Below are 15,331 nucleotides of genomic sequence, written 5' to 3'. Positions count from 1 at the left end.
CCCTTGCAATAATGGGCAACTTATTCCAGTAGCTGTTTACCAGACCATACACGGGACCATCATGTTGAGCAGATGCCATCTTCTGTTTTTCTCATTACCAAGATTTACTGTCTTATAAGCTTATTATTGACTGAGGCTTTAGGCTTTCTTCAGGGCTGAGGACAACGGGCATGCAAACTCCTGTTTACAGGAGCATCCCCTGCCCAAGCCATCAGGACTGAGCCAGTGCTCGGGGCAACCTCCACCAAACCTGGACCCCTCTACCTTGCAGCAAAGGCTCTGGCAGCCTTGAAGGCATGTGGGGAGATGCAGCATGCTCTGTCCCTGCCATGGGCTCTCCTGAAGCCCCAAGTTCCCTGGGCCAGCCCCTCAGACTCTCACCTTCCCCCCAGCACAGGGAAGTTCCAATGCATTCAGCTGCTGGTGCTTCTGAAAAATCACATTAGAAGAGAGCAAGAATTGGGCTGGTAACGATTAACTGCACTTCGTCTGCATAAATCATGCAAGTCTCCTGGACTGCCTGCACTGCACACAAATGCTCTTCTGGCCCCACTTCTGAGGAGAAACACTCTTTATCCCCTCCTGAGGAGGAAAAGGAGGATTTTGTGCCCTGCATCCAGACGTTTGGCATCCAGGGGCCCATGAGTGACCCCAGGGGAGTTGCATCACTTCTCCAGATCTCCTTCTACCCAGCCAAAACATGCTGCTCACACGCACCAAGATGCAGGCTCTCCAGGACACTGGCTCCAAGCAAAGGAGCCACTTTACCTGTGCATCCACGCACCACGCAGCATGCACAAACTGCTCTCAGCAGTGTCTCCCTGAGCTTACATGGAAAAAAAGAAAAAATGAAAGGACATCATGTTTCCCAGCAGGACACAAAAGCAATGAAAAAGTAAGAATTCTGCCAGTGTCCACCAGGACTCAAATCTGCTGGCCACTGTGCTGAGGCCCACGGGGTGGATCAGCATGTGCACAGCTGGCAGGTAAAACAAGAACATCCCACACAACATATAAAAACTTGGTGCTTTGACACGACACAGGCATGTTTCACCAGGTCAGTGCTCTCAGCAGACACTGCCACCCAGCTGCGTCGCACTCACCCCTCAGCCCTGCTTTTAATTCCCTAGGACATCAGCAGCAACTTGCACATGTCCTTCCACCACCCTTTATTAATGCCCTGCCCACGTCCACGTCCCTTGCTGCCCCAAGAGAGGTACATGCCTCTCTTCTGCAACACTGATTACATTTCTTAAACAAAAATCCCCTTGGCTTTTATCATCCCAAGCATGACCCAAAGCACCACTAAGCTCTCGCATCTGCTTTAGGGTGACACATTTGTGCCTGGAGGTCCCATCTTTACCTTTCCCTAAACTGCTTTGCTTTGACATTTCCAGGGATGGGCCAGGGTGGGAATGACATGGCTCACCTGAACATGGCACCTGTCCCAAACCTCTCTGTGCTGGCTGGCTCAGCATGATGCTTCCCATCCATGGGCAGGCGTGATGCTGTTCAGGCAGCAGGGGATGTTTGGTGGGAGGGCTGCAAGGCTCCAGCTGTGCACGGCCATGGTTTGGCACATTACAGCTGTGGCCAAAATTGAAGCTGCCAAGGCAGGTGGTCAGGGAAGGGGATGGAAACATGAGCTAAGCAAAGCACTGGAGATGGAGAAGGAGAAACTGAGCACATGCCAAGAAGATGGTAAAGAAATTACTTTGGGGGAAAAAAACAAAAGCAAAACAAACCACTATTTTGCTATTTCTACTTGCAACATATTTGGAATTCCTTCTCCAATATTGTGTTTTCAAAAAAGGCAAAGGCATTTTTCAACTCCTATTTCATCATTGAATGAAAAAAACACCCCACACATCTGTCCCCACTCCAACCACAGCTCTGCACCCTGAGCCATATCCTTGTGCCTGCAGGGGGAAAGGGCATGGGAAGAGTGGGACAGGCAGGTGAAGCCAATCCTGAGTGGATGGTGCTGCCCACAGCAGATGCTGGTGCTGGCAGAAGCAGCCCTGTAATGATGGGCTCAAATTTGGGAAAGCTGGGCTCCACACACAGGAAGAGTTCAGAAGCCCCAAGTTTGGTTTCTCTCCACATCTCTCCCACACATTTGCTTTTCCATTGGGCTCTACAGAGCTGCTTCTGCCCAAAAACACAGGGAGCACCAGGCAAGGGAGGGCACGGGCACCCGCTGCCCGTGTGACACGGGCCACAGACACACACAACAATCCTCCCACAAAGCCCAACGCAGCAGGGAGAGGTGGTGCCTGCAAATGGTGCTGTGAAACCCTCACGTGTCCCTCCAGCTTCAGAGGATGAGCTTCTGCTCTGCTTGCACTGCTGATCGGGTTTGCACTGAATGCAGAGAGCTCTGCTGGGGAGGGCGGGTGCTCTGTAAACAACAACAGAAATTGTTATTTCAGAATATATCCACTGAGAGCAACCGCAGCCCCAGCACGCTGTTCATTTTCGACGTGTCTAACCCATATAATGAAGACACAACCCACCCCAGCAGACAAGCTAAACAGCAGGCTTCCAGATGTCCACCCTGCTCGCCCATCTCAGACTCCTAATCCCCTACTTTGTCTGAGCTCTAGCTGATTTCTGATGCATTCAGATTATCCAGCGAGCATAACTGCTAGTGAACATCCAAATATTTCCCCCTCTCCACCTCACACTTCACCTTGGAGAAGAAGCACTTCACAGAGCCCAGGCCCTTCTTTATCAAGCCAATTAGTGCAACACAAAAGCAATGAATAGGACAAGGCAAAGCTCAATGGCCTGTAAAATCCCCAATATTTCAAGATGAGCTGAGGCCAAATATGACTGTTGTGGTTTTTAAAAAAATAAAAAAAATATGGAAAAGCCAAGGGTGAGTAACCAGAGGACTGACCATTCCAACCACATGAAAAAGAAAACCCAGCAAACTTGTCTCACAAACAAGCCAGTTCATGTATCCTAAAGAAAAGTTTACAAACACAGCGGCTATAATTCCTTCTATAACATTGGAGGAACAAAGTTGGTGAGGAACAAAAGGAAGTGATTAACAGGGGAAATATGCATGGTACAAAAAAGACTTTTTAGTCCAAAAAGGGATGTCCATATTTAGAAACACTTGATTCCTGTTGTCAGGGCCCTGCTTCTTCCTGAATGTCTCTCTCCTCCCTGAAAGAAAGAAGTCACAAAGGGAGTTTGTGCGCAGCCATGTCACTTGCACACAGGGCACCGCTCATTTTCTTCCAGCATTAAGGCAAAAATGCAAAGATTCCAGAGCAACCAAATGAATAAATAAATATTACCACATCCATATTTAGGAGATGGCTCCTAGCAAACGGGCAGCTCCTCTGGCAGGATCCTCTCTCCCACTACAGACACCCTGAGCCCTGGTTTGGGTGACACCCCTCCCCAGGACCTTCCCCCAGGGCTGCCCAAGCACCCATGTCTGTGGCAAGAGGGCAGCTCTTGCCTGCCTTGCACTGCAGGGCCAGAGGCTCCAGCTGGCAGAGATTCCCAGTTCTGCTTTGGGAGAGGCTGTTGTCTGGCAGCTATGTACCAGGCCGCAGAGCAGTCCCACCACCCTGTGAGGACCAGCACCTGAGAGGGGCTTGGAGGGGAAAAACGGGACAGAGACTCTATCAGAACACCTCTGAAGGGGCAGAAACCCATCTTTAGCAGGATGAGAATATATATAAAGGCACTTCCTGTCCACACACGAATTAACACGTTACGTCACCCCACAGCAGCCTGTTCCCATTCTTGCCTGGAGGATGCTCTCAGCCTGGCTCAACAAGTACACTACAAAAACCCAGCGTGGCTGCAGTACAGCCTCACGTGTTTTATTGGCCACAACCACCTTCACGAGAGGCCTGAGCACAAGCAACAGCAAACATTTTTTACACCACCCATTCCCTTTCACCTGTACTAGCTGCTGAACCTCATCACACAGGGACGGCTGTGAAATACAGCACCATATGGTGCCCAACACAGGGAGGGACCCTGTGGGCTGGATGCCTTCTGCTCCAGACCTGCATCCCTCAGCCAGCTCCTGCTCCCTTTTCCCACCTCCATTGTGACGACTCAGCTCCCCATGCGCTGCCCAGCCCAGCATGCTCCCAGCCACCAGTGGCTCATACATTGTAAGGGAGTGGCTGGGAAGAAAAAGCAACTCTATCCCTTGTAGCATCCTGCCTGCCTCTCTCCTTACACAGATTCAGCTACAGCAGCATGTAACGCCCAGGGACAGGGCTGCTCCTACTCCACAGGTGTCTTGGTGAGGAACAGCTGGCCAGAAGCCAGAGGAGATGGCAGGTACAGGGGCAGAGCAGCAGCACTCTGCAGTTTGGGGGCTCAAAAGTCAACACAGGAAGCACCATCAAAGCACACCATCCCACCACAAGGCTCAGAGATCCCAGCCGGGATTTTCCCGGCTGCTGGATTCAGGCAGGGACATTAAGTCATCTGTATCAGGGGACACAATTACAGGACAGGCACCCTCTTACCACAGTTAATGCAGTGACATCTCTCAACATCAACAAGACAAGGATTTGTTGTTGTACATCCCAGCCTCCAAAGGTCTCCACCACAACACCGGAGTCGCTGCTCCACACGACGCCTCAGGCTCCCCAGTCCTGGGCAGCTCACTTGCCATCTCTGCCCCAGCTAAACAAAAAGACTAACCTTGCTTTAACTACTTCATAGGTGTTTCTGGGCAGCTGTATAATACCCAGTAATAAGAGAAAGAGGTACTCAACACCCAGGTACGTAGCCACCAGCTCTAGCAGGGCTGTGGCTGCTTCTTCCTGCCTAAATTAGGATCCAGGTGCAGGAGGGCACTCAGGGATGAGCTCTTAGCAGCAGGCAACTCCTGCTTAGCACAGTCAAGGAGCCACCCCTCATCACATCCTGCTGTAGCATGATGTATCAGACCTATCAGAAGGATGAGATATTTGCAGAGCATTCCGAACACAGGTCACCAAACGTCAGGCACACACCACACTCCCACCAGAGCCCAGACTGACAAAAAGGGATGCAAATACCTTTTAGGCCATGTAAACTCCCATCAGGCACAGTGGTTATTTGGTTTCTCCTCCACTACAAGCTGAAACAAGTTTAGAGAGCAACTGTTTGGCAACAGGGTCTCCAGCATGCCTTGTTTTGCAGCACAGCTGCAATGCAATTCACTTTCTTGCATCAAAATCTGGTGCAGCTGTAGCAGAAAGAAATAAATACATTGCTTGTCACAGTTCCCCCTTTATGTCTTAGAGAAGAACAAGCCTGGGCTCACTCTCACAGAGGGGAGCATGGGACTTGTCAGGAAGTCCATGGCCAGGCAATCCCACAGCTGTAAATGCAGGATCCTGCTCTTGCCTCGGCAAAACCAGTGGGGGGGTCTCATCCCAGCCACTTCTCCAGGTCTAAGCCTGGCTTCCCACAACCCTCAGTAGAAGAGGGCTTACTCAGGGGCTGTTTCTCCTCCTGGAGAACAACATCCTGAGTGAGCAGAGGGAAAACATAAACTCAGAGCAGCTGCCAGGATTGTGCTGGAGGCTGGAAGGGAAAAGCTGTTCACCTGCCACTGCCTGAGCCAGACCCAACAGAAGCCCTCGCACCTCGCTGCTGTTTTTGCAGGGTTTATTCAGAGTGAGTAAAAGTATATAAAAATCAGCTGTTCAAAAGAAGCAGACAAGAGAGGTGCTTCAGCTCTGCCTGTATCCCCAGTACTACCCCCAAAGCAGACTCTCACTTTCTTGTGGACCTTCGTTAGAGCTGCAGCCATTCGCTGCTAATTGATTCAATATGCATTTGGACTATGATTTTTAATTAACTTTATTACAGAAAAATTAATGCACTGCTTCCCCACAGATGCATTATGATACCAACACGAGCAGCAGGAAACCATCCTGCAGTGCAGTGTTTGTTGTGACTGCTTGTGGGGAGCCAACCCCACACCCACTGTGGGGCTCCCACACTAGACCCCTCTAGTCTAAGAATTCACTTTCAGCTCACATCAAATATTTACCTTGTTTCAACTGAATTTAGAAATGCATAGGCTACAGAGCAGTGGGAGAGCATCAACTCTCTCTCTCCCCAGGTCATGCTAAGTCTGCCAGGCTCATCTTCAGCTGCAGCAGGGTTGGGCTGAGCAGCCCCATTCATCCCATCGCCCCCACTTGATTTGATTTCTGAGGGATGTGGTGCACTTTGGTAGTGACTGTGCTCTCAACACTATGCATGGTCCTGAGCGCAAATCAAACAGTCCCAGCCACAGGAAACGACCAGCCCAACACAGGGCAGTGCTGCCAGGCAGTATCCTGCCTGCTTCTGCCATCTCTGCCCCACATCCAGCATCTCCCCCACATCAGCACCAGCAGATGCTTTTCCTTGAGTAAAAGCTCTTACTTCTCTGCCATTGTCTTAGGCACCCAGAGGGACCACACCACGCAGTCAAGCCACGCTGTGCTTGTTAACAACTGCAGTACCAGCATTGTCCCTTCTTCTTAACCAAGCCCCTGGTCCTCACAGCACATCTCAGTCCAACTGCAGCAAGCACAGGGGGAGGGGTCAACAAAGGACATTTTGGGAACAAAAGTGGTCTTGCAGTCAGCTGTCAAATTGATGCAAGGAAGAGTCTCTCTTCATCCATCCCCTCCCCTTCCCCAAATCTGTTAACATTACCATTCTCTACATATAAAGGAGTTAATAAGAGACTATTTCATATTACTGTGCTCGGCTTGGGACTAAAGTCAAACTAGAAGTTTTAGCTGTAGAGTAACCCAAAGCAGAAGTGTCTGCTCTGAAACACCACAAGCATTTCAAACCAGAAAAAAAGAGCATTTAGAGGGTGTTCTATAAAAAAAAAAAAAAAGGGAGCAGAGTGAAATTAAGTGGTTCCCACTATCTGAGATGGTATCTCAGAACACAGAAACAAGTGGTGGAGCGGAGGAAGCAATCGTGTTATTTACATACATTCACACTATGGCATTTATCAATGGCAGAGCACTGGAGGAAGAAATATCACCTGCAATATCCAAATTTGAGTCCCCAGGGTTCTGCACTGGTGTTGAACAGCATTCCCAAGGTATGCCGTATTTTAGGAATTTGCAGAGCAGGAATAGGTAGTGAACCATAAGGTCCAAGACCTTAGTCAAGCCCTGCAACTCAATAGATTTCCAATATAATGAAGACAAAGAGGTGTCAGCTCTAGTTCTTGTTTGCCAATACTATCAATAGGGGCTCAGCTCACTAGCAGTTAATTCAAAGCCAAGCTCGATTTGCACAGCAGTGATCTACACTAATTCCCATATGTGGCTAAGGGGAGATTTTGCCAACTAGACAATAAAAACAGTCTTACAGCTCCTGACACAATGCCATCACTTTTCTCTTCTGCTCCACCACTTCCCCATCAAACATTCACGTGCTGGAATCTCCAGTCGTCATCTCTCTTGCATCAGAAGACATGTGGAAAGGGCAGTGAACACAAAGGTACCTATTTCTTTTCCAGACGCCGCTTTATTGAGGCTTTTAAAATGCAACTTCCCATAAAATGGAGCCAATTTGGACTTTTTGTCCATTAAAGACACTAAGAAGTGCCATAATTAAGCAATTATAGAAGTATTTCTAAGTGATCCAAATGTAACGTAGCCTTAAAAAAAAAAGTTGCCACATGTTGCTACGTTTCATAAAAGTTTATTAGCTTGCTTCATCCAACATCGAGTTTTGTCTGGTTTTGCTTTCAGGTTCTAGTCCATCTGAACACTAGATCAGACTGTTTTGCCAAAACACAATGGTTGTGGAGAAGTCACAGGAAGCCAGATGTGCTACCCAATTAGGCAATAAGGCGGTTTCATCCACATTCAACAGAGTCACTGCCTGTAAGCCTGGCCCTCGTTAATCTGCAGTTTGGCTCAAAGGAAGCAGTGGCAGCAGCACGCACGGCTCACACTGACAAGTTAACCTGTCCTCTTTTAACATTAGCTGCACACAGGAGCCTGCACCAACAGCAGGGCAAGGATGCAAGTATCCTCACACCCCCATCTCCTCCTCACTGCCAAGCAAACACTGACTGCTAACCACAGCCAGGACAAGGAAAGCACTCAAGGGTAGCAAAGGGTGCTAGGGTTTTCCCAGTTCATGCACTTCCTGTGCTAAGGAAAAATGAGCTTAGTTGCCAGCTAGAGACCAAGTATTACCTTTCCCTTCCAAGGGCTGCAAAACATCCATGGAATTGCAAAGACAGTAATGCAGGGAAGAGACCTGCAATCGCTCCCCCAACCCACTTCACAGCACCCAACTTGTATCTAAGCTCGAGTCTCTGGAGAAAGGCCACAGACCAAGTACCTGCACCACGTTCCTACACCAGCAGGGAGTTAGACTAGGCGCCTGGCTCCTGCCACGAATTAAGATGCTAGAAAAAAACACAAGTCTGAAACAGTTTAACACAGGACAAAAAAGGCACATTTTAATATGTACAGCAATGCATTTGGGCCATAAATTTACCCAACACAACTGAAAAAAAAAATCCAAACTATGCTTTTATACTTATTCCATGGTGTCAGCCTCATTCCTAGCCACCTACCTTTCTCTGCATCTCTGAATGCTGCTATATACACACACAAACAAACAATTACGTCATGAATGTTCATTTAGGCTCCCAAGTTCAAGTAATAAAGTTCAAACTTGCATAGCATCTTATGCCACTCAGCCATAAACAGTTACGATTGCATATTAGCTGGAGCAGCCATCTCTTTCAATTCAGCCAGTTTTGGCTGGCCACCATTTATTTTTTTTATTTTTATTTTTTTTTTAATCCTTGAGTCAGAATGTTTCCTAAGTCACCAGCCCTGAGGGATGCCACAGACTTCAAAATGAACCTCTTGCTGTTGTTAAGATCCTTGTTAAACCAGAAATTTAGAGTGTTGTCAAGAACAGTTTTAAAAATGTAATACTGTTTATTTTGCTTCAAAAACATTTCAGCATTCTAAACATACAAAAAAAACAGAACGTTGCAAATTCGTTTAAGTACAGAGTGTTTTTGAACTTCAGTTGCTGCACTGGCTCTTCACTTAGTTGACGATGAAGAGATGTCTACAGTTTCAGTTTAAAAACTACCGCACTTAACTAAAAAAATCCATACACTTCTCATGCCAGCTGAACCCCCTTCCACAACTAAGAATGGCAGCAGAATGCTATCTCACTATATACAGAAAGACAACTTTAAGCTAAATGGACGCCCACTGTAGTGTAAATAGATCTACCCTCACAGTGCATGCTTTGGGCCATGGCACCCCGGGGAACATACAGCCTTTCCCAGTCATCACTGCTCCTCTAAGGCATCATAACTCTAAGCATGTACCACAAGAATCTGTCTAGTTTTTACAAACTATAGATATGTACAGTTTATAACCCAGGATTTTCTAGCCAATAACCATATAGTAACACCACCTTACAAATTAAAAAAATGCTTGAAACATTTTTAAATGCTTTGTTACACCAACAGCAAAGTGCACAGAGTTAGGAGAACACTAGAGCGCCTTTTCATTTTAAAAATGTTTGGAAATATGTACAACTTTGATACAGTTTCAGGGTGCTCACTACACCCATGGCCACTTCATGTAAACCAGTTACAATTTCTAGAGCACTTTTAGAAACTACAACGCGATCGGAATCCAAATTTTTTTAATTAAGCCTAATAAGGGCAAGAGACACCATCTCAAATAAGAGGTGCTTCAATTATGGTGTTTCCCCTACTCTATGGTATTCACATGGAGACAAGTATTGTACAGTTTTATTCATCATCATCATCTTCATCCTCCTCTTCTTCATCCTCCTCCTCCTCTTCGTCTTCTTCCTCTACCTTTTTCCGAGCAGCTTTGGTTGCTGCTCCCTTTGCGCCATCAAACTTTCCTTTAGACTTGTAGTCTGCAACATCCTGCAAAGTCAAGGGGATGTCTTAATTTGCTCTAAGCAGCAAACACACACAGCATTTGTACAGCAGCGGCAGTTAACGCAGAGCCTGGCCTTCCACAGCTGCACCCCAAAAGGTGAGACAGCCAGCGTCACAGCACACGGGTACACAAGACACCCACACATCCTCAACTGCCTCCAGGTGACGGAGGCCTTGAACCTCGTGTTCATGGTTATTTCTTCAAGGAGAAGAGAACTCAGACTCTCAAGTTTCCTGCTAACAGGACCAAGCCCCTTTAACAGCACAGCAACCCTTTGCTGGAGCCACACAAGCAGCCACTGCTGAGCATCACTGGGGGAAAGCTCTCCCTCCTGGATAGAATCCTCCCCCAGCTCCCAGACTTGCTCCATCCCAACACACACGAGGTTTGGCTACGTCGGACGCAGCACAAGGAGAACAGGTCTGTAAGCTGGAGGGGCCACCTTAACTGGGTCTATGCTACAGAAACACATCAACACAAGAGCCGGTCTGGAAGAGATGAATTAAGTGAAAACTAGTGAAACAAGTGAAAACCAGCCTTACCTTCTCGTACTTCTCCTTCAGTTTAGCTGCCTTATTATTATAAGGCTGCTTTTCACCATCACTGAGGTTGTTCCACATTTCACCCAGTTTCTTTGCTACATCCCCGATGGATATGCCAGGGTTTGTGGACTTGATCTTGGGGCGGAACTCTGAACAGAAGAGGAAGAAGCCAGACCTCGGGGAGAAGCACCAGAGGACAGTCAGCACCACAGCAGCACACTCAGGGAGCACCCCTTCCTCCATCCCTCACCCACACCATCCACACATGCACTCATTACATACAGAGTAGAAACTTTTTTTTTTTTAAGTTAAAAAAAAAAAATAAATCCAAGTGTGTTTTGATTTTACCAAAGCCCAGACTTGCAGCCTCCCCCCCCCATGCTGTTTTTAATCAAGTATCATCTAGCCCTCTCCTCAACTTGGATACCCAAGTCTCACTATGACCTTGTCCCTCCTGTATCTTCCACCACCATGAGTTTAAGGGTACCAAGTACTGACAATTTCTGTTAGTGCTCTGTCCTCAAGATTACAAGCTGCTTGGAAGATCTACAAGTATCAGTAACCTATTAATATTACCAATAACTCTACACTAACAGCATGCCCCACCTACTTCCTTTATGAAAACCTAACAGCTGTATAACAGAGCATGAAAACAAACCAAAACATTTCTATGTTTAACACCTCAAGGTTACTTACGGTGGTCGTTTTGGGGCATTGGGGTCCTTCTTCTTCTTGCCACCCTTAGCTGGTCCATAGTCCTTCATTTCTCTATCATACCGTACCTTGTCAGCCTTTGCCATTTCATCAAATTTAGCCTTCTCCTTGCTCGACATGGTCTACAAAACCAAAAAACAAAGACACTGAGTCTGTGATTACCCAACGGTTCAATAGCTGGCAAAGTAAAAAAGCTAACACATACTAACTCAATGTGGGAGTTTCAGAATTTGTTTGTTTTCTAACGGGAGCACCTTGGGGGCGAAGGTCCTGTACTGGGGGCTGCAGCCACAGCTGGCATATTCAGCAAGAGGGAAGCAATGGAAATAGGACAAGCACAGCCAGAGCTCTCCTTGAGGACACAGGCCTGGAGGGAGGTGGCTACTGTAGGACACAGCTTGGGAACTGGAAAAAAAAAGGCCGGGATGTAGTGGAAGCATGTAAATGGGCAGACAGACTGGGCTGAAGCCTTCATGACCATTCTGGGAGTCAGCAGCACCCGATCAATGGTCAGGACACCTTGCCAAGAACAGCGCACAGAGCATATCAGTGACGGCTCCCTTCACGTTCAGACACATGCAAACCATCCCAGCAGTACCACCAGAAGTTACTCCTTCAGAAAGTAACAAATTAATGTACCTTCCACCTCTCCGAGCACTTCTTGGAAAACTCTGCAAAGTTGACGGGAACCTCTGGGTTCTTTTTCTTATGTTCCTCACGGCACGTCTGCACAAAGAAGGCATAGGCAGACATCTTGCCCTTGGGCTTCTTCGGATCACCTTTAGCCATGTTGACTCTGCAGGGAAGAGGGAAAACGGGGGAAAAAATAAAAAGTGAATGCAGGATACGGATGAATGTGTATGCATCTATCTGTATACGTATATGGTGTGTGCATATCTGTATCTATACACATAGACACACACCCCACCATTCTCTGAAGTGACGTGCCATCAGTAACACACTCCTTTCTCCCCCCCCCAAACACCTCTTACCATCCCCAATACAGAGACTTAAATTATTCTTCTTTGACACTTGGACTGCAGTCTTGAGCCAAGTGAAACTGGTCACTAGATTTTAGTTTTACGTTGAAATGTATTTACATCATGTCCAAAGACTGGAGACAGACTATTACAAACACTTACTCCTACCCTTTAAGAGTTATATATGAACTAATATAAAGTATTTGTTTTAGTTGGCTACCACAGGCTGGAGTGGCATGCAGAGTGCCAGGCTATGACTTATCCCTTTATAGTTAGAGTTCACATGTCCAGCTGCTGTCCAGGCAGAAAGACAGGACAGATTATTGCCCTCCTGTAAAAGTGCAATAACCTTTTGCATGTAAGAAGGTGAGCAAATAAGGGCTAATTTTAAATACAGTTTGACCCAGGGAGTTTTGCGAGGTGAGCAGCGTTTGCTCTTGCTCCACCAAGTGACATGTTCGGAGGCAAAGTGGTCAGTGCAACGATGTTATTAGCAAGTCACCGAGAGGGCGATGCTAACTTTTGGGCTGTGTTTCCTTCCCCTCTTCCCTGTCTTTTTAAACCACTAAAAAAAAAATAAATAATATATACATACAAATCCCGCAGCAATATTTCCTATTTACAGCTTCTAAAGTGTTTGAAAATTAAATTTTTATTGGCGCAACGTTAATATTTAATTACTCCCGTTAACCCCCGTGCGCAGCAAAAGCGGCTTCAAGCCACCCTCTCCTGCCCCGGGAGCTCCCGGGAGCCCGGCGGCATTCCCGCTCCCGTCCCGGAGCCTGCGCTCCCGCGGAACGGGGGACACGGCGGCCAGGTGGGATCTGGGAGCGGGTCCGGGGCCGCCGCCTGCTCCCGAAGTTGGGAGCGAGCGTCCCGCCGCGGCCGGCCCGGCCCGGCCCCGCTCCGCTCCCCTCCCGCCATCTTCTCCCCCGCAAGGTCACGGCGGCCGCCGGGCTCCGCGGCGCGGGGCGCGGGCACCTGCGGCGGGGCCGGGGCCGGCGGGGGCAGCGGCGGCTCCGCCAGACGCCAATAATTCATCTTCCATTTTGTGAAATGCTTCCTGATGAAAGAAAGTGCCCCTGAAATCCGGTGGGGCGGCGGGCGGGGGGGCGCCGGGGGGCCGGGCGGCGGCCGGGGGCGCCGGCTCAGCCCCGGGCGGCCCGGTGCGAGCGGCAGCGGGAGCGGCAGCGCCGGCCGCGCTCCGCGCCCAGGGCCGGCCCCGCTCGCTAAGATGGCTTCTCCCAGCGCCGCCGCCGCGCCGCCGAACAAAGCCGCGCTCCCCCTCCGCCGCGCTCGGCCCCCCGCGCCCGCCGCCCCCGGCCGCCAGCCCCGCCAAAACGCCGCCCCCGCCGCCGAGGGGCTCCCCGCTCGGCCCCCCACCGGGCGGCGGGGGCGGCGGGGCCGGGGCGCGGGCGGGAGGTGCCCCCCCCCCCCCCCCCTCCCGGCCCCTGCCTAGCGCAGCGCTCTCTAACAAAGGCTCCCGTGCAGCCATTATCGCCGCCGCTACGCTCCTCCGCGCCGCCAGAAAAAGAGTGCGGAAAGCCCCGGGGCGGCCCCCCAGCGCCCGGCCGAGGGCGCGAGGCGGTGGGGAGAGAAGAGCCGGGGCGAAAGCGAAAGGTTTGAGCCCCCCGCGGGGCGCCGGGAAGGAGATTTCCCCCGCCGTGACCCCCCTCCCCATCCCTATGCCGCTTACACGTCTTTCTTCCCTTCGCCGGGGCTCTCCAGCGCCAGCCATATTAATGCCCACAGCACGGGCGGCGCGGCGCGGAGAAGAGGCGATGCGGGGCCCCGCCGCGGGCGCAGCCCCGCCGGAGACACCTTCCCGAGCAGAGGAAGAGCGGCGGAGGCAGAGGCGAAGGAAACGGGGGAGTTTGGAAGCGGCGGCGGCGAGAAAAAAACTGCTTCGCCGGGACAGACGGGCGCAGCGCGCAGGGTTTATCCCTGTCAGATGCTAAAGCGACAGCCATATTAATGCAGAATAAACAGCGGGCACGGCATTGCGCACGGCCAACAACTTTCCCACCGCCGCCAGCCCCACCGAGCCCACCCGGGGAAAGGGGGCAAAAGAAAAAAACCACAAGAGCCGAGGGCGCCGCGCGTTTTGCCGTGCGACATTAGGAGGCGGCAGAGAAAAATCCCTGCCCATGCGGGGGAGAAGAGGAGTTAGTCCCGGTGTAGTTGCTGCACCAGCCATATTACTCTCGGCGGCACGGGAGCCCGGAGCGGAGAAACCGGGCAGCAGCGGGGACAGGCAGCCCCTCCGCGCCGGGGGGGCTCCCGGCAGGGCAGGAAGAGAGGAGAGGGGGCAAACGCTGCGCCTCGCCCGCTGCCCTCCGCCCCGCCAGCTGCGCGCAGCATCTGCCCCGGCACCGCGGATCCCCTGGCGAGCTGGGGGGGGGGGGGGGGGAAAGAAAGTTTTGGGTGATTTTTCCGATTTTTTTTTTTTTCAATTAAAGAAAAAAAAAAAACACAGACGCACGCAAAAAAAAAAAAAAAACCAAAACCTCGGAGGAACGAAGAAACGGAAAACAAAACAAAAAATATATATAATTTTTTTTTTTTTTTTTTAAAGCCCGGGGCGAGCAGAGCGGAGCAGCGAAGGCGCGGGGGCAGGGCGGGGCGGCGGCGGGGCGGGCAGGGGGCAGCCGCCCCCCGAAAAGTTGCGGCGGGGCTGCACGTACCTGTATTGTTCGCGGTAGTGTGGACAGGAGCTGGAGCGCAGGGCACGACGCGGGGCTCGGCGCGGCTCAGCCTCGCGTTGGCTGCCTACGAGAGCGGCCTGATTGGCTGCGGGGCTCTGCCGTTTAAAACAACCTCCTCGCCCGCTGATTGGCGCGGCGCCTCATGAATATTAAGCGCGGCCGCGCGGCGGTTGGCGGGCGCCGCTGAGGTCATTCATTCAAAACCGGCGCCCGCCGGGGAAAAGGGGAGCGCGGCGGCGCGCGCCCGCGGAGGGAAAAGTTGGCGCGATGGGCGGGGGGGGGGGGAGAAAGAGTGCGCGCCCCGCGGAGCTTCCGCGGCCGGAGGGAGGGAGGGAGAGCTGGGGACACCGGCCGGGAAACTGCCCTCGCCACGTGTTGCGGCTGCTCGGGGCAGCCGGGTGCCCCGCGGAACGGAGCGGAGTCGCTGCGCGGAGTGC

At 50.8% G+C, this 15,331-nt stretch overlaps 1 protein-coding gene across 1 annotated transcript; it reads right to left on the bottom strand.

Moving 5' to 3' along the window:
• Positions 1–8,440: 8,440 nt before the first annotated feature.
• Positions 8,441–14,973, bottom strand: HMGB3 (high mobility group box 3). Its single transcript, XM_051630137.1, has 5 exons — positions 14,874–14,973; positions 11,849–12,005; positions 11,192–11,331; positions 10,496–10,670; positions 8,441–9,937 (listed from the first exon to the last, which is right to left on the bottom strand). The coding sequence occupies exons 2-5, from the start codon at positions 11,996–11,998 to the stop codon at positions 9,794–9,796; spliced, it is 609 nt and encodes a 202-aa protein (XP_051486097.1). The 5' UTR covers positions 11,999–12,005; positions 14,874–14,973; the 3' UTR covers positions 8,441–9,793.
• Between the last annotated feature and the right edge of the window lie 358 nt (positions 14,974–15,331).

The sequence above is a fragment of the Apus apus genome, chromosome 12 (genome assembly GCF_020740795.1).
Source record: "Apus apus isolate bApuApu2 chromosome 12, bApuApu2.pri.cur, whole genome shotgun sequence".
Taxonomy (NCBI): Eukaryota; Metazoa; Chordata; class Aves; order Apodiformes; family Apodidae; genus Apus; species Apus apus.
This window is presented reverse-complemented; position numbering and strand designations above follow the sequence as displayed.

What these genes read in the sequence shown, in the direction of transcription:
- HMGB3 (XM_051630137.1), bottom strand. Translation starts at nt 11,998, where the DNA reads ATGGCTAAAGGTGATCCGAAGAAGCCCAAGGGCAAGATGTCTGCCTAT. An exon ending in AATGCCCCAAAACGACCACC is followed by an intron (nt 10,671 to 11,191) that starts GTAAGTAACCTT and finishes CTTCTCCCCGAG; the next exon opens with GTCTGGCTTCTTCCTCTTCT. An exon ending in TGAAGGAGAAGTACGAGAAG is followed by an intron (nt 9,938 to 10,495) that starts GTAAGGCTGGTT and finishes TTGACTTTGCAG; the next exon opens with GATGTTGCAGACTACAAGTC.